This window comes from Neltuma alba, unplaced genomic scaffold (genome assembly GCF_004799145.2).
Source record: "Neltuma alba isolate B1F8T4 unplaced genomic scaffold, ASM479914v2 tig00004786_pilon, whole genome shotgun sequence".
Lineage (NCBI taxonomy): Eukaryota > Viridiplantae > Streptophyta > Magnoliopsida > Fabales > Fabaceae > Neltuma > Neltuma alba.
The window spans coordinates 1-21,186 of NW_021633862.1; the positions used below are offsets into that span (position 1 = coordinate 1).

Here is a 21,186-nt window from a genome sequence, read left to right on the forward strand (position 1 = left end):
TATTTCTTTGCGGCCAACTATAACATTTTGGTTAGTTGTACCTCATAAAAAGGTGGGAAAGAAATAAATTCTCACACTCCTACATTTAGCGCCCTGGAGCGGGCAAGGGGTAAATAAAACCCAAGTCATAAAATAGAAGATATGAGCGAAAAACGTGTAGCAAGCACGTTACTGGCAGGACCAGGAACGCTAGCTAGAGAGAAGCAAAATGGGAAGAGTCTGAGAGCACAGCAATAAAAAAGTTAAAAAGAAAGTCCTCCTTCGGTCTTTGGTCTTCGTTTCGTTTCGTTTCGTTTCGTTTCGTACACACTACAGGGGGCGCAATCTTCCGCATTTCGATTTCATTCTTCCCTTTTCGATCTTGTCTCCGCTTTTTCATGACTTTCCCCTCGGAGCTCGCGTAGTTAAGCCCTCTCAAGGTACGTCACGCCGCGCCTCTTTAAGCTTTTGATTCTGTAATTATGAAATTTAGGGTTCACAGTGGTATCTGTATTTCGTGTCTTTTTTTCGTTCCGTATAAGATCACTGGAAAGTTCGTTTATGTGGGAGTTGATTTAGCAGGAAGAATTCGGGTATTGGAGCTTATGACCTTCAATCCGTGGTTTTGCTCAAATTTTCATCTTTTTGCTGGTTGCTTTTTTTCTCTGGGAAATTTGATTATCTCTGAGATACTCATGCTTTAGTTTGCATAAGCTGGTCCTGTCTTCAATTTGCGTTGAAGGTTGCTCACTTGTATTGTTTTGCTGTAGATCGTTATGTTTGGCTTCTGTAATGTTTTCCTTCCTTGTCTTTCTTGCTTATGTGCGAATCATTTCCAGTCTTAGTAAAATGTGGATAGTTGTGATAAGTCAGCCTAATTGGTCAAATCGCCTTTCTTGAATTTTGATGAAGTCTATGTTTTGGAATTCGGCGATATTTTTTCTCTTTTTAATATTATCCAGGAAATTATTTCGAAGGTGTAAAAAGTTCGGTGATTTTGTTTGGCTGTGTGCTCAATAGAAGTCTAATGGAAACATGCGGTTACATTTCTCATGTTAATTGAAGCATTGAATTTTAAGCTCTCAAAACTTACCTTCCCATGTCTTGGTTTTTGGGTTTTGCTCAGGTGGTTTATTTTGCAATTTGTGATGCTGAAGAAATAGCAATACTCAAAAACTTTGCTTTCTGGGGTAAAAATGTTGGAAGGCGGTGCAAAATTTCCTGGTATAATAGACCTAAACAAGCATAATAATAGTTATTATGATTTTTCTCAAGGCTTTTACCACAAGCTGGGAGATGGTACAAATATGTCAGTTGACAGCATTGGAAGCATGCAAACAAGCAATGGTGGGGGATCTGTTGCAATGTCTATTGATAATAGCAGTGTTGGGTCCAATGATTCTCATACTCGCATTTTAAACCACCAAGGGTTACGAAGGCATGCCAATGATAACTACTCTGTTGCCCATAGTGTGAATCGTAGAGGAAGAGTCACACATGCCCTGAGTGATGATGCTTTGGCTCAAGCCCTAATGGACAGCAGCTCCCCAACTGAGGGCCTTGACAATTTCGATGAGTGGACAATTGATTTGAGAAAGCTCAATATGGGTGAGGCTTTTGCACAAGGAGCTTTTGGGAAACTATACCGAGGGACTTACAATAATGAAGATGTTGCGATCAAAATATTGGAGAGGCCTGAAAATGATCAAGCAAAGGCCCAGGTGATGGAACAACAGTTTCAGCAGGAGGTCATGATGCTGGCTACACTAAAGCATCCTAATATAGTGCGCTTTATTGGTGCATGCCGTAAGCCAATGGTTTGGTGCATTGTAACGGAATATGCTAAAGGTGGTTCAGTTAGACAGTTTTTAATGAAGCGCCAAAATCGATCAGTTCCCCTTAAATTAGCCGTTAAACAAGCTTTGGATGTTGCCAGGGGGATGGCATATGTTCATGGTCTTCAATTGATCCACAGGGACCTCAAGTCTGACAATCTTTTAATTTTTGGTGACAAATCAATTAAAATTGCAGACTTTGGAGTTGCTCGGATTGAGGTGCAAACCGAAGGAATGACACCTGAGACGGGAACATATCGTTGGATGGCTCCGTAAGACTATTTATTGATCTTTTTGTCCTTTTGTGCTTGCCCTTCTATATTTCTATAATTATGTGTATGGTGATCTTTTGTTTGTGCGTAAAATATTTTATTTGCCTTGGATGAAACTGCATACTCTAGACGCTGCTAACAAGCTTGGGCTTAAGCCTTGAGAGCCTGCTGGTGTACGCAAACCAACATGCATGTAATTGAAATTCATTGGTCTCCACTTAATGATTTAAAGTTCTGTCTTGTTGCTCTTGTTTTATGCTATTTAATGTCTAGAGTCAATGCATCTCAAAATCGTAGGTCGTTGCAGTGAGTTTGATGAATTGTTTTGTTGTGTTATCTGTAATTCACCCTTCACACAAAAGGCCATTGTGTTTAAAGTGGAACAAAGAACAAGCTATTGTCTTATAGCTGGTATGGCATATCATATTATATGCTTCTTCTAGTTGCCATGTAAAGGTTTAGTTATTTATTTATTTATTTAATATGTCACGCTTTAGGGTCTTTCATTGTTGCTGTGCTAGAAGGGATTGAGATGCATGAGACTTTTGGCGACACATAATGAACACCGCTATTAGATACAACATGACAGTTAAATGTGCATTTAAATGCAAGATATGTCGGTGTGTCTCATTCATGTGCTGGTATTGGTGCTTCATTGCTTGCAGCTGATTTGATGGTCTGCTGGTTGACAATAAAGTAGAAGGGTGATTAATAAAGCTTTTATGTGAGGGATAGGATTGCATGAGTTTTTATGGCCTTTCCATGATGTTCAGTTAGAAATTTCCCTCACAAATATTTTGGATGCATTCTGATTTTCTTCCTAATAAGAATTGTTTTACCAGAAACATAAAAGTAAAACAAGGTTGTGTCTAATATTTTGTGCCATGTACAATAAAAAGTTGAGCTTCAGCGGATTGAGGAGATAGATGATGGCATTTTAAGGGGGAAACAAAAGGCCGAATTCAGAGGAACTTTTTTTAAAAAAATATATATATCTTGCAAAAATAAAATGTGTAAAATATTAGTTTTTATGCCTTGTTTTTGAAGTTTGTAGTAAATAAAAAAAAAAAAAATTGGAGTAATGAAAAGTGTTTAAACAAGTCTCAGCTTTTATGATGTCATTTATTTTGGTTTTTTGTGTCCCATGTACTAACTAACCCAAAATAATGAAACTAATGTTGTGCGAAAGCAGGAAAACTTAACAGATTAACAAAAAATAAGGAAGAACCACAGTCCCGCTATCATAGGAACTACAATCACAGTTCCACTATCATAGGAACTACAATTGATGGGAATGTTGCCTGATCTAGTTATTTGTTTGCATACATTTGAAAGCCTTTGGCAGTTAAAAATGGATAATATAAACTTTGTGGTCTTTTAATGTATTTACAATTTTGTTAAAGCATTGTCCGTCCATCTTGTATGGTATAAGGTTATGCTTATTGCTTCTTTTGATTTCTACTATTGGTTGATTTAAGAGATTCTCTATATATGAGTTTGAAAAGATTGGACAAATTTGCTGTATTTAATCCTTTTCCCCCTCTTTTTTATGTTGAGGATTAGTCAAAGGTGCCTGCCTCAGCGGCCAAGCCACTGAGGCGAGGTGCTGTTCAAGGCTTGCACCTCTCATACTATCAGAGGTGTTGCCTTCAACCAGCTACTACCAGGCAAGTGCCTTCGACATTTTTTCTGCTTTTATAGAACTTCTGTATGTTGGAAGTAACAATATAAAATAGGACACTGCAAAACCCAATCAGGGAAGTCCTATCAGGTCTTAGAGACTTAAGAATAGGGTAAAATAGTTGTTCTTATGTCAAAATATTATTTAGGCTCTTAAGTTTTTCATACCTATCATGAGCTTTTCTTAGATCAAATTGCTTTTTTGCTTGCTTTTAAGACATTTTTGTTTTACCCTCAACAATTTTTCATAACAGACTGACCGTTATTATCACACTAGAACTATGCAGCATGATAATAGTCACCAGGTGCATCAATTTTTTATTTTGGCATCTGCAATTGCTATGATGCAATGATAATCAGTGTTGTCAATGCAGTGGCGAGCCTGAAATAAGCTCTAGGTTATGTTGACCACAGAAATTGCAACTGTTATCGCGCCACCGTGCCTTGGAGAGTTTACAGTAGGAAGTGCTAAAACTACTCTCCCATTCCTCCTCTGCAGCCCTGTTGACAATACTGATGATAGCAGTACGTGTTATTTTGTATAAGCCATGTAGTATTAAATCTACGTGACTAATAAATATAAATTGGGCCATAATCTGTTAGTACGAGATTGGTGTTCCATATTTAGGCTGCTGTGGTTTGGCATTTCATGGCAACTGGTGATGATTATAACGGAAAATAGAATATTGGTGGGCTGATAGAATTGGAAGCATATCTCTGGAGATTATGTAGAGGGATCTGGGATCTTTTACCTTTATAGACTATCTCCTGTAATCTTGTTAGCTTTCTAGTGAATCTTAGGCGTGCCTGCAGAGCTTGGAATATTTCGTACTGATTAAATTTTGAGGTTGTTTTTTGGTAGTGGAGAGGGAAAAGTGTATTGGCAGTGTGCTTTTTTCGCTGATCTATGTTGTCTTCGGTTGGAATGCTTTATTTATGTAAATTAGGGAACTTCTTAGTAAGCCTGACGGAACCAGTGGAAGTCATGATAATTATCATCCCTTATAGCTATAGGAAGGCAGATATTCCCTTTCAAACGTTGGCGTTCTTGATCCAAATGCTTCCTGACAACGAAAAATCTGCAAAGTGCCAATGACTTTCAGCCTCTATTCCTGATCGAATTGAATTAATCCAGTTTCTGAGGACACATTCAGTGTCTGCCGAAGACTCCAAACAACTTGGATTATATAGATTTAGTAAATAGATAGTGAGAAGAAAATTTTACTTAGGCACGTGAAGCATATGTGAGGAGTAATCTATTCTAGGTCTTGGCTATATGCATCATGTCATTAGTGCTCGATCCTATTGAGTAGTCTGACTTTTCTTTGAATCAGTTAGTACTTTTTTATTGTATGGCAATTTAAGACTATTGATTGAGAAACCATTTTCAAGACATCACATGGTTCCCAAACCGAGACAGAAAGAGAGATGGAGAAGGAAATCTATTGGAAATCGAATGAATCGAATCAACAATATCTAATTAATACGATTCTGTTTTGTCTTTGTTGTTATTGTTAATCGACATTCTTTTGTTGTCTCATCTTGTTCAATTTTTGAGTAGGGACATGAGTGTCATTTCCATTCACTTCTTCATTTTCTGTATCCGACAATCTTACGTATCAAATGTCCTGTACGAATGATATCAGTAATTATACCTCATAGTTGTGTAGGATAATTACTTGATGATGCTGGTTTCAGGGAACATGTTTTTGCATGTTACCCCTGGAAGCAAGTTGATTTATTGTCTGTGTGATTGATCTGAGCTGAAGCCTGTATGTTTGAGATGAGTGTCACACTCACACCAGACAACCAGCTGAAGGGTCATCCAGTGTGAAACTACTAAAATGTGGATTTATGTCATGCAGTTCAATTTGCAAATGCACAAACTGATGTAGTACTTGAACTGACTACCTCCTTATCTGTTGCAGAGAGATGATCCAACACAGGCCTTACACTCAAAAGGTGGATGTATATAGTTTTGGTATTGTTCTTTGGGAGCTCATTACTGGAATGCTTCCATTTCAGAACATGACAGCCGTACAAGCGGCATTTGCAGTCGTCAACAGAAATGTTCGCCCGACCATACCCAACGACTGCTTACCCATTCTCCGAGACATCATGACAAGATGCTGGGATCCCAACCCTGACGTTAGGCCACCTTTTACTCAAATCGTGGCGATGCTAGAGAATGCAGAGACCGAGATCATGACGACTGTTCGTAAGGCCCGTTTTCGGTGTTGCATGACGCAACCCATGACATCTGACTGAAGAAGCTGGAAAAACAAAATGGTAAGTTCCCAAAGAACAGAGTCAAAAAAATTTCAGGTTGAGTCTCAGGAAGCAAAAGGCGACTGCATTGTTGCATTGTGTATCTGTGTGTTTATTTTTCCTTCTTCAGTAGACAAAAGGAAAAATCTTATTTGGAAGACCTTTTGGTTTTTATTTGGGTTTCTTTAATACTGGATGTCTGTTTCTGAATTAGTAAGAGGAGATTTAAAGTGTATTTATACATGCATGCGCAGAAATTATGTATAGCTTCGGAAAGCAAGATGGTATATGAGGTCATGGATGAAAAAGTGAGGACTGTTGATGTGTATGTACATGATCAAGTTACATTTATGAATAGAGAGAAGTTGCAAAAATGAAAGGTGAGAAGGCACATGGCCTTGTATTGGTGGTCTCGTGGCATCGCCACACGCTGCTTTTGTGACATTTTATAAATGTCATTCACATGGTAACTTATTCAGAAGAAAACTAAAACCCGGTTATTATTTGCTTTTTCATTTCTTTAGAATAACCTGGTTGTTATTTCTTTAGTTTATATTTGTTTTTTTTTGGGTTTACATGTTACATAAATTAAGTTGCATCTTCATTCAAATTACATAAATTATTAAAATTTATTCTCACCCCACGCCTTTTTAATGTGTATAAAAAATAATACTCCTCCGGTCCTAATTATAAGACCCAATTGACTTATTTGAGGAGATTAAGGAAGTAAGTTAAGTTGGCTATTTATAATAAATAAGTGTTGTTATTCCTAAAATATCCTTGCTAATTAAGTATATTGGCTAAAACTATCATTATTAGAAGGATTATCTTGGAAAAAAATGGATAAATATAAAAGAGAAAATGGATTGGGTCTTATAATTAGGACCAAATAAAAAGTCAAATTGGGTCTTATAATAAGGACCGGAGGAGTATAATGATATTTTTTAATTTCAAATTAATATAATAATATATTTTAAAAATGAAATATCACAAAAATTAGGAGGGTGAAATAGTCAATAAATTTTTTTTTTTAATTTTTATGTTATTTCTCTTTCGAGTGAAAAGTTTTTTTTTTTCATGGCTATTAATGAAATGATAAACTTCAAAAATTACGTGGGCAAAATAGGGAATCTTTTTAAATTTCCACTTTAAACTAATTTGCCCTCAATTTCTGAAATGTATGATGAGTTCACTTTTATTTTTCTCTAATAAGTATTAATAGAATATCTAAAAATTATTGAGTAAAATAGAAAAAAATTTAGCTCCTTACTAAAAATCTCAGTTTGAAGGGAAGTTGAAATGAGGGCAAAAGAGTCCTTTCAATCCAAAATTTCTAACCAAACAAGAGAGGGACTCAAACCAAGCATGCCCAACTTTAATATAGATAAATAATTTTTGGTTGAAGTGTATAAATTTGGTCTTTTATGGTTAGAGTTAATTAATTCGCAGGTCCTTATAGTTTTAACCAATTTTGAATTAGGTCTTTATAGTTTTTTTTTTATCAGGTCTTTATACTTTTATCTGTTTTTAATTAGGTCCTCACATTTATTTATTTATTTATATTAAGACCTTATAATTTCACTAAATTTTTAATCAGGTCCATCTAGTTTTATTTTTTATTTATTGATTAAATATAAACTTAATTAAATAAATTAATACTGAAATATAAAATATTAATAATTCAATTAAATTAATAATTATATAATAAAGGATAAGTAATATAATTAATTAATTCAAGAAATTTTTTTAGAACAATTAATTTTTTTTGCTAAAAAAATAAAATTATTATAATAATTCATCATTTTTAGAATATCATTGTTTATAAAATAATATTAAATAATACATATTATTTTATGTTTATAGAATAGTACTATTAGAATTTATAAAATAAAGAATAAAAAATTCAGGGACTTAATTAAAAATAAGGTGAACTTATAAGAACTTGATAAAAAGAAAAAAACTATAGGGACCTGATTCAAAATTAGTTAAAACTATAAGGACTTGCAGATTAATTATTCTTATTTTTTTTTCAAGATAGTCTTTCAAATAATGATAGTTTTAGCCAATACTCTTAACTAGTAAGGATATTTTAGAAAATATAACATATATTTATTATAAATAATTAACTTAATTTATTTTCTTAATTGACTCAAATTAGTCAACTAGCTCTTATATTTCGGACCAGAGATAGTATTTCATTTTAGTTCTTTCTGTAAAATTATTAATTTAATATTTTTCAAATACCTATATAACAAAACTCAATGAAATGGGGATTTAATATAATAAGAGATAGATTATTGAATATAATTTACGAAAATTTTAATTTTTAAAATGAGAGAGAAGACCATTAGAATAATTTTAGAATATTCTTAACGCGATTAAAGGAAAATGTCAGTAATTTTAGCAAAACCAAAGCGAGATCATTATATTTTGCACCAATAAATTATGAACACGTCAAATCTTAGGATATCCAATTCATGTGTTATATCTGGTTAAAAAAAAAAAATCATGTATTATATGGCAGAACTATTGTCAATTATAATCTTGCATCACATTATGATTTATGGCATAATCATTACCAAGATTATGTTTTCATATGCTGTTTGCCTGTTTCAAAAAACAAATATTGAAGATCTTATAATAAATAAAAAAATGCGAATGTGCGTTAGAATCCTGATAATGTAGTCATTTTCTGGTAAATTTGCATGCCTCTCTCTCTCTATATATATATATATATGTATGTATATACTCCTCCGGTCCTTAATATAAGACCCATTTAACTAATTTGATTAAATTAAGGAAGTTAGGTAAGTTAGTTAATTATAAGAAAAATGACACATTTTTCCTAAAATACCATAATCATCTTTCTTAATACCTCATTTCCTTCTTCTATTTGATCATGGTTGATGGAGTATCCATAGGGGTAATTTAGAGAAAATTGATAAATATGAGAAATGGGTCTTATATTTAGGACCAAAACCAACTGAAGAATTAGGTCTTATATTAAGGACCAGAAGAGTATAAAATATCACTAGCTTCATATCTGCAAAATTAATGGTGTAGTGTTTATTTCAGTAAAGTGATAAAAACGTCATGAGAAGTTAGGCATTATCATGTTTTTGTTAATAAATACTTGTCTAACACAGGTTATTTTTTGAGTAAAATACTGAAATCCATTAATTTATAGAAAAATTACAAAGAGAATCAAAATAACAAACAAAAACATAAAAAAAAACAAAAACAGAAAATTTAGATTCTCAGATCAGTTAACGAAAATTTTGATGATCAAGAGACCGAGATTAATCATATCTAGTATTTAGAGTTTGTCTCGATCGCTCTCTCACATTAATGCTTTGCTTTTAGAAATCTAATCAAGTGCTTCAAGGGGAACCGGCTGCATCTGGGTTCGAATGACATTTCATCTCTAACCAATGAAATTTATTACCACCTCCGGTCCTCAAGGCTTTGTTTGGTTGGGGTTTTTCTGAGGGGAGGGGAGGGGAGGATGTGTTTGGTTGGGAGGAGGGGAGGGGAGTTAAAAAAATTTGTTCTTTTGTGCTCCCCTCCCCTCCCCCTCCTCCTCTCTCAAATTGGAGGTTTTTGGAGGGGAGAGAAATATTATGAGAATCTTGACAAATATGCCCATGCGATTTTTTGAATATTCCAGCGGTGCCCTCTTGATATTTTTTTGGTTTCGCATGATTACCTTTGCATTCCCTTCTGCGGTCACTCAGTTTTACACACACACACAAATATAATATGCATATATGTTAATATATTAATTAATTATATATATTAATATATATTATAATTATAAAATGACACTGTTAATATCATATATATTTTTTATTTCCTAATATGTGGAGGGTATTATTATATAGTTAAGGTCTTGTCTTTTTTTCTCCCATTCACTTTTTTAATATATATTATACTTTTATTTCATAATTTTTTATCACATATAAGTGAGGTAATTGGTTTTTTTGAAATTGATAAATTCGGAAATAATAATTTTGATATAAATATTGTAATAAAAGAATAAATCAGTCTAAATATAGAGATAAGGGCATATTTGTCAATTTATAATTTCCTCCCCTTCCCTCCTCTTGTGAACCAAACAAGAAATTTCCTCTCCCTTCCCCTCCCCTCCAACCAAACAAAACCCATGACCTCCCCTCCCCTCCCCTTAATTAACCTCCCCTCCCCTCCCCTCCATTGAACCAAACAAAACCTAATATAAGATCTTGTTTGACTTTTATTTTGATCCTAAATATAAGATCCCAATTCACTTTGTCTCTCATATTTATACTTTTTTTTTCCAAAGTAGCCCTTCTAACAATGATAGTTCTAGTCAATGCACTTAATTGGCAAGAATATTTTAAGAAAGACAACACCTATTTAGGACAAATAACTAATTTAACTTACTTCTTTAATCTCTTTAAGTTAGTCAATTGGCTCTTATAATTAGGACCGGAGGTAAGATTTAAATTATGGGATAGTTTAACTAAATGATCAGCTATTACTTATAATCTCATTTTAAGGAACCTTTGTGCAGATTGATTTTGTAAATTTTCTTGTGCGGGTATACAGCTCTTTTTGATTTTTTTTTTCTGGCCAAAAAGTTTTTTTTAAAAAACGAAATGACCTCTTTTATTTTAACAAAATCGATAAGCTTGAAATGATGTTGAACAGCTTCTCAATCACTTTTTTTTTTGCCATGAATCGGAAACAAAATTCAGATATGGGAGTATAAACAGTACAGTTTCCCATATATGGAAGAAATAACGTCCCGAAGAAAATAGAAGATGTGGAAGAAAAACGTGTTGTGGCCAAAGGCATTACTCCCAGGAACGCTAGGGGGAAGCAAAGTAATAAGAAAAGGCTGAGCACAGGAATAATAAAAAATTAAAAAGAAAGTCCTCCTTCGGTCTTTGGTCTTTGGTTTCTTCCCTACACACTACAGGGGCGCAATCTTCCGCATTTCGATTTCATTCTTTCCTTTTTCGATCTTGTCTCCTCTTTTTGATGACTTTCCCATCGGAGCTCGCATAGTTAAGCCCTCTTCAGGTACCTGATGCTACGGCTCTTTAAGCTTTTGATTCTGTAATTATTAAATTTTAGGGTTCAGCGAGGTATCAGTACTTCGTATCTTTTTCTGTTTCCTTGTAAGATAAGATGACTGAGAAGTTCGCTAATATGGGAGAGTTGATTTAGCTGAAGTAATTGGTGTAAAGGAGTTTATGACCTTCAATCCGTGGTTTTGCTCAATTTTTCTCCGTTCGTTGGTTCCCCCCCCCCCTCTTGCTGTAAATTGATTGTCTCTGTCAGAATCATGTTTGCATAAGCTGGTCCTATTTTCAATTTGCGTTGAAGGTAGCTCGCTTATGTTGTTTTGTTGCAGATCGTGAAGTTTGGGTCCCATGATGTATTCCTGCTTCCCCTTGTTTTCTTGCGTGCGAATCATTTCCAGTTTAGAAAAATGTCCATAGTTGTGATAAAGCAGTTGAATTGATGAAATAGCCTCTCTTTCATTTTTTATTATGTCTGTAATCTGATTTCGGGAGCATTAATGAATTCTTATTTACTTTTTTTTTTCTTTTTAAAATTATCCTTGAAATTATTTTGATGGTTTTAAAAGTTTAATGCTTTTAATTTGGCGTGTGTTGAATGGAAGACGCATGGAAACACGATGTTACATTTATTGTGGTAACTGAAGCATTGAACTTCAAGTTCTCAAAACTGACCTATCGATATATTGATTTTTGGGTTTTCTTCAGGTGGTTTGTTTTGCAATTTCTGATGCTGAAGAAATAACAATACTTGAAGGCTTTGCTTTTCAGCGGTAAACATGTTGGAAGGGGGTGCGAAATTCCCTGGTATAATAGACCTAAACAAACATAACAATCACTATTACGATTTTTCTCAAGGCTTTTACCATAAGCTGGAAGAAGGTACCAATATGTCAGTTGACAGCATTGGAAGCATGCAAACAAGCAACGGTGGGGGATCTGTTGCAATGTCAGTTGATAATAGCAGTGTTGGGTCCAATGATTCACATACTCGCATTTTAAACCACCAAGGATTGCGAAGGCGGGCCAATGATAACCACTCGGTTGGGCACAGCGTGAACCGTAGAGGAAGAGTCACACATGCCCTGAGTGATGATGGTTTGGCTCAAGCTCTAATGGACAGCAGCTCCCCAACTGAGGGTCTTGACAATTTTGATGAGTGGACAATTGATTTGAGAAAGCTCAGTATGGGTGAGGCTTTTGCGCAAGGGGCTTTTGGGAAACTCTACAGGGGGACTTACAATAACGAAGATGTTGCAATCAAAATTTTGGAGAGGCCTGAAAATGATGTAGCAAAGGCTCAATTGATGGAACAACAGTTTCAGCAGGAGGTCATGATGCTGGCTACACTAAAGCATCCTAATATAGTTCGTTTTATTGGTGCATGCCGGAAGCCAAAGGTCTGGTGTATTGTAACAGAGTATGCTAAGGGTGGTTCAGTTCGACAGTTTTTAATGAAGCGGCAAAATCGATCAGTTCCCCTCAAATTGGCAGTCAAACAGGCTTTAGATGTTGCAAGGGGAATGGCATATGTTCATGGCCTTCAATTGATCCACAGAGACCTCAAGTCTGACAATCTTTTAATTTTTGGTGACAAATCAATTAAGATTGCAGACTTTGGAGTTGCTCGGATTGAGGTGCAAACCGAAGGAATGACACCTGAGACGGGAACATATCGTTGGATGGCTCCGTAAGATTATTTACTGATCTTTTTCCTCATTTGTGCATGCACTTCTATATTTCTATAATTATGTCTTTGGTTATGTTTGTTTGTGTGTAAAATCTTTTCTTGTTTGGACAAAGTGGATGCTCTAGTCGCATCTAACAAACTTGGGCTCAAGCATTTAGAGCCTGTTGGTCTTCACAAACACACAAGTAGTTCAAATTCAATTGTCTCCGCTGGGCAATTTATATTGTTGCACTGTGGTTCTTGGTATCTGCTCTATAATGTTTAGAAAAGTGGTAGGCTGTTGCGTTGAGGTCGATTAAACGTTTTGTAGTGTTATAAATTTGACCCTTCACACATAAATTCCGTTGAGTCTAAAGCGGAACAAACAACAAAGCACTTCTTATTCTTTTTGTTTTTTTAATAGTTGCTATGGCATTGCGTGTTCTATGCATAACAATATGATTAAATGTTCTTCTAGTTACAATATAAAGCTTTATTCATTTATTTTTTGTGTGACACTATAGGGCCTATCATTGTTATAAAAAGTGTTGACTTATTAAACTTTATATGAAAGAATCTAGTCATAGAAAGGCCGAGCTAGATGGGATTGAGTGCAGGAGTTTCTTGGAGACGTAATCACCATTAGTGTTAGATACGACACGACACTTCATTGCGCTTTTAATACAAGATATCTCTGTTTGTCTCATTATTGTGTCAGTATTGGTGTCTTGTTGCTTGTACGTGATTTGATGGACCGCTAGATGACTATTAGTTAGAAGGGTGATATTTGCAGCTTCTATGTAAGGGACAAGATTGCATGATTGCTTTTATGACCTTTTTGTGATGTTTAGCAAGTGTTTTTCCATGGCAAATATCTCAAATTCATTTCTTTTGTTTTGTTTTTTCCAAATTTAATTTCTTTAATCAGAAACAAAAAGCTAAAACAAGGCAAGCCTGAGAGACTTTGTGCCACGTTCGACAAAAAATTCAGCCTCAAGGGGTTGATGAGACAGATAACGACTGCTAGGAAAAAAAAATGCCTGATTCAGAAAAACTTTTTTCCAATTTGTTGTTCTTGCAAAAATAAAAAATAAAAAATTATGAAATTTGATATTAATGTCTTATTTTTAAAATATTAAGTTTTTTTTTCTGTGCATTTTTTTAAGTTAGTAAATATGATATTGGACTTCTCAATTTTTGAAATAAATCTCAGCTTTTATGGTGTTATATGTTTCGATTCTTGTTGTCTATGTATTAACTAACCCAAAATAATAAACTAGATTTGTGCAAATATAGGAACAATTAACTTATTTACATATTAGCTTAAAGTAAAGAAGAATCACTGTCCCGCTCTTATAGGAACTATTACCAGAACAGTGTTGATGGAAATGTGACAGTATATAATTATTTGTTTTGATACATTTCGAAGCTTTTGGCAATTAAAAATAGACAATTTAAATTTTGTCGTGCTCTATTTATTTACTATTTTGTTAAAGTGGATCAAATGTATTTCCAAGCATATTTATCCTTTCATCTTGTATGGGATATGGGTTTTGCATATGGCTTCTCTGGGTGATTTAAGAGATTCTCTATCACTGGGTGCAAAGAGATTGGGAGGCTTTGTTGTATTTAATACTTCATGGTTTATCCCCCCACCCCTCTTTTATATTGAGGATTAATCGAGAGCACGTGCCTCAGGAAGGTTTTAATAATAGACTGTCAGTTATTATCACGTTAGAAATACGCAGTTTTACTGCATGATAATAGCCACTGGGTGTATAAATTTCTTATTTTGTCATCCACAATTGCCATCATGCAATGATAATCAGTGTTTTCAATGGAGTATAATGGCAAGCCTGAAACAAACCCTAGGTTATGTTCATCACAGCCATTGCAAATGCCATGGTGCTGCCATACCTTGGAGGATTTACAGTGAGAAGTGCCAAAACTGCCCTGCCGTTCCACCGTGGCAGCCCTCTTGACAGCAAGACGGATAGTAGCAGTAGGTTTTATTTTGGATTAGCGATTTAGTTGTTAGTTTCTGTAACTGTTATGATTAAATCTGTGCGACTAATAAATATAAATTGGGCTATCATCTGTTAGTATGATATTGCATTCCATATTTAGGCACTGGGAAAATGGTGCAGTTGCCGGGGATTACGTAGAGGGAACTGGAATCTTTTACCAAAAAATATAAGCTTGGTGGGTTGTTAGAATTAGAAACGTATCCCTGGAGATTATGCAGAGGGAACTGGGATCTTTTACATTTAATAGGCAGTCTCCTGTAATCGTTTTAGCTTTCTAGTGAATCTTGAATGCCTAGAGCTTAACTACTCTCTTACTGATTAAATTCAGAGGATTTTTTTCCCCTCCTTTTGGGCATAATGGAAAGGGCAAAGTGTTTTTCTTCCCCGCCAAAAGGGGCAAAGTGTATTGACAATGTGCTTTTTATTTTAACGGTTGGAATGTTTGATTTAATCTTGGAAAGTCCTTACCCTTAGGCATGCTTTGGTGTGGGTTGATTGTTATTTTGGTGATCTTGAAGATAGTTCCTTCTGTATTTTCCATTAAACAAACAAGCATGTGTAGAAGCAAAAATCTCTTGTTAAAATATTCTTACCCTGATTTGTACTGTGTTCTCCTACAAGAGGATACTATATCCTCTTTTTAACTTTTTATTTATGTTTGATAAAAAAGAAAATTCTCTGCTAATGAGGAAATAGATTTGGAAGCAGGACTATACATCATACCAGAAAAAAGAAATAATACAAAAGGACAAAATATGGTAGCCAAATCTCTCTGCACATGTAAAATAGGAATTTTCTTATTAAGCCACGACAAAACACCCAGTGGAAGTCGTGAAAATTATCATGTCTCGTGGCTATTAGAAGGCACATATATTCCCTTTCAAATGTAGGTGTTCTTGATCCGAATGCGGTGCAACAATGAAAAACCTCCAAGTGGTCAGAAACTCTCAGCCTTTATTGCTGATCACATTGAACCACTCCAGTTTCCAAGGACACATTCAGCGTCTGCCAAAGACTCCAAACAACTTGTGTTATGTAGATTCAGCAAATAGATAGTGTAAAACAATTTTATTTAGACGCATGAAGCAGATTTGAGGAGAGGGCTGTTTTAGGTCTTATCTGTATGCACCATGTCATTTGTGCTACATCCTATGAGTAACATGTTGCAGAACAACTTGACTTGTATTACTTGTTCTTGGTAAATTTTCCTATATCCGTAGGTTTTTAAGATGGTTGATGATGCGGGCATCAGTGAACGTGTTTTTGCTTGTTACCCCCCACTAGAAGCAAGTTGATTTTATCATGTTTCTGTGTGATTGATGCGAGCTAGATCCTGTATGTTTGGAATGAGTGTCACATCTGGCAACCAGTTGAGGGTCTTCAAATATGCGACCCTGCCAAAATGTGGACTTATTGTATGCACTTCAATTTAAAAATGTGCGATTTGGTATGATACTCGAAGCTACTGATTCTTAATCTCTGTTGCAGGGAGATGATCCAACACAGGCCTTACACTCAAAAGGTGGATGTATATAGTTTTGGTATTGTTCTTTGGGAGCTCATTACTGGAATGCTTCCATTTCAGAACATGACAGCCGTACAAGCGGCATTTGCAGTCGTCAACAGAAATGTTCGCCCGACCATACCCAACGACTGCTTACCCATTCTCCGAGACATCATGACAAGATGCTGGGATCCCAACCCTGACGTTAGGCCACCTTTTACTCAAATCGTGGCGATGCTAGAGAATGCAGAGACCGAGATCATGACGACTGTTCGTAAGGCCCGTTTTCGGTGTTGCATGACGCAACCCATGACATCTGACTGAAGAATCTGGAGAAAACAAATGACACAAAAAAATGTTCCCAAAAGAACAGAGTAAAAGAGAAAAAATTTCAGGGTGAGTCTCAGGAAGCAAAGGGCGACTGCATTGTTGCTTGTGTATCTGTGTGTTTATTTTCTTTCTTCAGAAGACAGAAGGGAATATCTTATTTGGAAGACCTTTTGGCTTTTTATTTGGGTTTCTTTAATACTGGATGTCTGTTTCTGAATTAGTAAGGAGATTTAATATGTATTTATACATGCATGCGCTAAAATTATGTATAGCTTCGGAAAGCAAGGTGGTATATGAGGTCCTGAATGAAAAGTGAGAACTGTTGATGTGTATGTATATGATCGAGTTTCATTTATGAATAGAGCGATGGTGCGATACCAGGGGAATAAAAAAAAGTAATTAAAGTCCTTTGATTGACAGAACAAAATACTTGGTTAGGCTGTTTATGAATGGTACGTATATTCGTTAATGGTGTGGTACGTATTAGTTTAAATAAAAAAAAAAAAGGAACAATCATACTATTATTTCCCTAATCGTATTATAAGCATGCTTGCCCGTCTCCTTGATACTTACGACATTGATATGCTCGTGTTTGTTATACTTGGTGTTCTTGAGCCGTCATTCTTCATGGATGATGAATTTTGATGGTGTTTTCATAGGGTATTTAATTTCAAGATTTTAACTGTCCTTTTTATTCCCATCATTCATTATTTATTCACTCCCATGATTGCTAACCAAGTGTTTTTTATGTTTTTAGAGCAGGTTATTTAGGACTCATTAAAAATGATTTATAAGAAACTTTTTAATCATGATTTACAAAATACGAAATAAATATATGAGAGAAGTTAAATATAATGACAAACAGAGTCTTAATAGTTTCACATCATTTGGCATCTAAAGCGTGGCTTAAAAAACATGTTGTCTTTTCTTGTCTTCTACATATTTCTTTTTTTTTTTTTTTCCTTTCCTTTCTTCCGTCTTCTAAGATTTTCATTTGTGAGTTCTTCTCGCGTCAATTTCTTATTTTTTTTTTCAGGAGTTTATTTTTCGTTATGACACTTCATTGAGTTCATAGCCAAGTATTGTTGAATTTTGTGGACTGTTTTTCAGTGAAAGAAAAACAGGAAAAAGGTGGGAAAAAGAGAAGAAACCAAAAAAATACTTAAAATGGTAAAAAGAAGTGAAAAAAGGACCCAAAAAAAAAGAGAAGAAGTGGAAAAAAAAAGAGAGAAAAAAATACCCATTGATTTGAGTGTGAGTAAAAAAAGACTGCTGTTAGACATAATGGCCAATGACATTATGTTAATATAAGCTTTAATAGTAACAAATTATAATGAGTTAGGATCCGTGTTTTGATGATAATAAAACTAGAAAAACATTGGTTTCGTAGCATAAATAATGTAATCATGATTAAGACAAATGATTATGGATTTGAAGTAAAACTCTTGGAAGGAATTCAATTCGACAATATGAGTCATAAAGTGACGAGGAAATAAATTCAATTCACTAACAACTTGCATCAACCCAAAGTTGAATGTATTTCATACGCTTATCATGTCAAATGACCTAATTCATGAGCTTTAGCTCGAGTTTATATTTTATGTGCGCATATTCTCAGAGACAACTTGCAATGATTTCTGTGCATACGTGGAGTTATGCTTTCCCTGCTAAAACAGTTTGTTTTAACTTCTAGTGAAGCTTTCCAGAATCTTATTTTATACTCCTTCCTGTCCTAATTATAAGAGCTATTACTTTAAGTTCTATTTATAAGAACTAGTTGACTAATTTGAGAAGAGTAAGAAAAGAAGTTAAGTTAGTTATTTGTAATAAATAGGTGTTATCTTTCCTAAAATATCCTTACCAATCTAGTGTATTAGCTAGAACTATTATTGTTAGAAGGACTATGTTGGGAAAAAATACATAAATATGAGAGACAAAGTGGATTGGGGTCTTATATTTAGGATCAAAATAAAAGTCAAACAAAGTCTTATATTAAGGACTGGAAGTAGTAGTTGACTAATTCGAGGAGATTAAGAAAATAAGTTAAGTTAGCTATTTATAATAAATAGGTGTTGTTTTTCTTAAAATATCCTTACTAATCAAGTGTACTCCTCCGGTCCTTAATATAAGACCCATTTAACTAATTTAATTAGATTAAAGAAGTTAAGTAAGTTAGTTAATTATAAGAAATGTGACATGTTTTTCCTAAAATACCATAATCATCTTTCTTAATACCCCATCTTCATCTTCTACTTGATTATAGTTGAGGGAGTATCTATATGAGTAATTTAGAAAAAATTGATAAATATGAGAAATAGGTCTTATATTTAGGACCAAAACCAACTCAACAATCGGGTATTATATTAAAGACCGGAGGAGTATTTGACTAGAACTACCATTATTAGAAGAACTATCTTAGAAAAAATATATAAATATGAGAGATAAAGTAGATTGGGATTAGAGCCGGTAATATGGGTTGGACCCGCGGGTCAAACCCGCCAACCCGCCACCACCTGAAAATATGAGCCCGCACCGCCATAACCCTAACCCGCGGTGGGTTGGCCCGCCAACCCGCGGGCCAACCCGCAGGTTAACCCACCTATTTTTTTTTTTAAAAAAATAGATAACAAAGACAAAAGTAAAGCAATTTTTACTTCAAACTTTATTGTCATTAGAAATAATTAGATAAATAAGGTTATTCAATATTGCTCATTGGTTTCATTGAAAAAAAAAAGTGTGAACTTGTGTATTATCATGTTGGAAAATTGGACAATCATATACTATTTGTATTTTTTGTGTTGTAATTTTTTTTGGATGTTTCTAATATTTTATATCATTTTTAGTATTTTTATTTTGTATTATATATAATTGCTAACATTTAAAAAAATAAGAAATTTTAAAAAAACAAAAAAAAATAAAAATAAAAATTTTGGCGGGTTGGTGGGTTGGCCCGCCCCCACCTTGGCGGGTTAGGGTTGGCAAAATGCCAACCCGCCAGAAAACGGGCCTTTGAGCCCGCACCGAACAACCCACAACCCGCCACGGCCAACCCGCAACCCGCGGTTGGCCCGTTTTACCAGCTCTAATTGGGATCTTATTTTAGGATCAAAATAAAAGTTAAATGAGATCTTATATTAAGAATTAGAGGTAGTATCTCATCTTATTTATTATAAGACACTTTCACACGCACCAAGAAAAACTTTAAAATGCATTAAATTTTCATTAAAATATATTACCTTCAATCTTTAATATAAGAATTAGTTGAGTAATTTAAGTAGATTAAGGAAGTTTGTTAAGTTAGTTATTTGTAATAAATATGTGTTATCTCTCCCTAGAATACCGTTGCTAATTATATTATTAGCTATAACTACTATTTGATGAAATTTTTAACATGTGCAATTACTATAAAAACTACTTTAAAAATAGATAAATATGAGAGATAAATAAATTTGAGTCTTATATTTAAAATCAAATTAAAAATTAAACTATTTTTTATATTAAGGATTGTAAGAAGTAATAACTTTTCAACTTTATTTTTATTTAATATATATATACACCTTTAAAAAAATTATCTACATTATAATAAATAGGAATAAAATGGTGCATTTAAAGCAAGGTGGAAAGGTCAGTAACTAAAGCTAAGTACTCAAGAAGGTATAGAAATAAAAGGCAGATAATGATGTGAAAGGACATTTGAGGTGGATGAGATGAGACTTCAGCGCCATGCAATTTAAATTCGGCGACAAGGCAAACTCTTGTAATTTGAGAGCCATGAGTCTTTTTTCTTCCTTCAAGATGACAAGCCATTAGTCCATCCAAACTTTTAAAACACTGACTTAAATATCATTCACCTATATTTTTTACTCTTTTGGTATAATTTTTCATTTTCTAAAACTCATATTTATATTATTATACATACATATAATATTATTTTTTATTTATTTGTAATGTCATCGGTTTGATCGACGGTCTAGCTAGTTGAATCATGAGAATTATAAACGGTTAGTCCTCTCATTTTCACATTCAACTTGATTTTTAAAACACTGACTTAAATATCATTCCGTATATGGCTATATTTTTTACTCTTTTGGTATTATTTTTTTATTTTCTGAAACTCATTACTAATTTATAATGAAATTATAAAAATAGTACTAATTATAAATTTTGAAAACTTATAATAATTTCAACCACTGAAAATAATTATTGAAATTAAAGAATCCGCTAAGAAAATAATACTTGATAAGCAAATTAAATTATTCTTAAAATTTAGTCAACTATCCTACGAATTATCATAGCAATAATGTAAGAATCATCTCTTATCTTATGTGTAAGAATTTTATAATATGTATAATGAGTTATTTCAGTTCTAAATTGAGAATTATATTTTAAATACTTTATTTACAAGTTAGTAAACTCTTAGTTGTTTTAATGATAGTCTTCTTAAAAATATATATAGGGGAATAATTGTCGTTAAATTTAATTTAATGCTGGGGACAGACTGTAGTTAATTTAATATTTTGGACCAAACCGTCATTCTTCTCCTCGTTCCGTTGCAT

At 33.9% G+C, this 21,186-nt stretch overlaps 2 protein-coding genes across 4 annotated transcripts; both read left to right on the forward strand.

Annotated features, from left to right (window-relative positions):
* The first annotated feature begins 336 nt into the window (after positions 1-336).
* LOC114745753 (serine/threonine-protein kinase STY13-like) lies at positions 337-6,526 on the forward strand. Of its 2 annotated transcripts, XM_028933916.1 has the most exons (4): positions 337-419; positions 1,106-2,086; positions 5,695-6,055; positions 6,289-6,526. In XM_028933916.1, the coding sequence occupies exons 2-3, from the start codon at positions 1,176-1,178 to the stop codon at positions 6,032-6,034; spliced, it is 1,251 nt and encodes a 416-aa protein (XP_028789749.1). In that variant the 5' UTR covers positions 337-419; positions 1,106-1,175; the 3' UTR covers positions 6,035-6,055; positions 6,289-6,526. The 2 variants fall into 2 exon arrangements, with proteins under 2 accessions (XP_028789749.1, XP_028789748.1); XM_028933915.1 differs by having other exon boundaries at positions 5,695-6,410.
* Positions 598-16,985, forward strand: LOC114745754 (serine/threonine-protein kinase STY13-like). 2 transcript variants are annotated; one of them, XM_028933918.1, is made up of 4 exons: positions 598-601; positions 1,828-1,835; positions 12,112-12,790; positions 16,285-16,985. In XM_028933918.1, the coding sequence occupies exons 3-4, from the start codon at positions 12,216-12,218 to the stop codon at positions 16,622-16,624; spliced, it is 915 nt and encodes a 304-aa protein (XP_028789751.1). In that variant the 5' UTR covers positions 598-601; positions 1,828-1,835; positions 12,112-12,215; the 3' UTR covers positions 16,625-16,985. The 2 variants fall into 2 exon arrangements, with proteins under 2 accessions (XP_028789751.1, XP_028789750.1); XM_028933917.1 differs by lacking the exons at positions 598-601; positions 1,828-1,835 and adding an exon at positions 10,910-11,098 and having other exon boundaries at positions 11,809-12,790.
* The last annotated feature ends 4,201 nt before the right edge of the window (positions 16,986-21,186 follow it).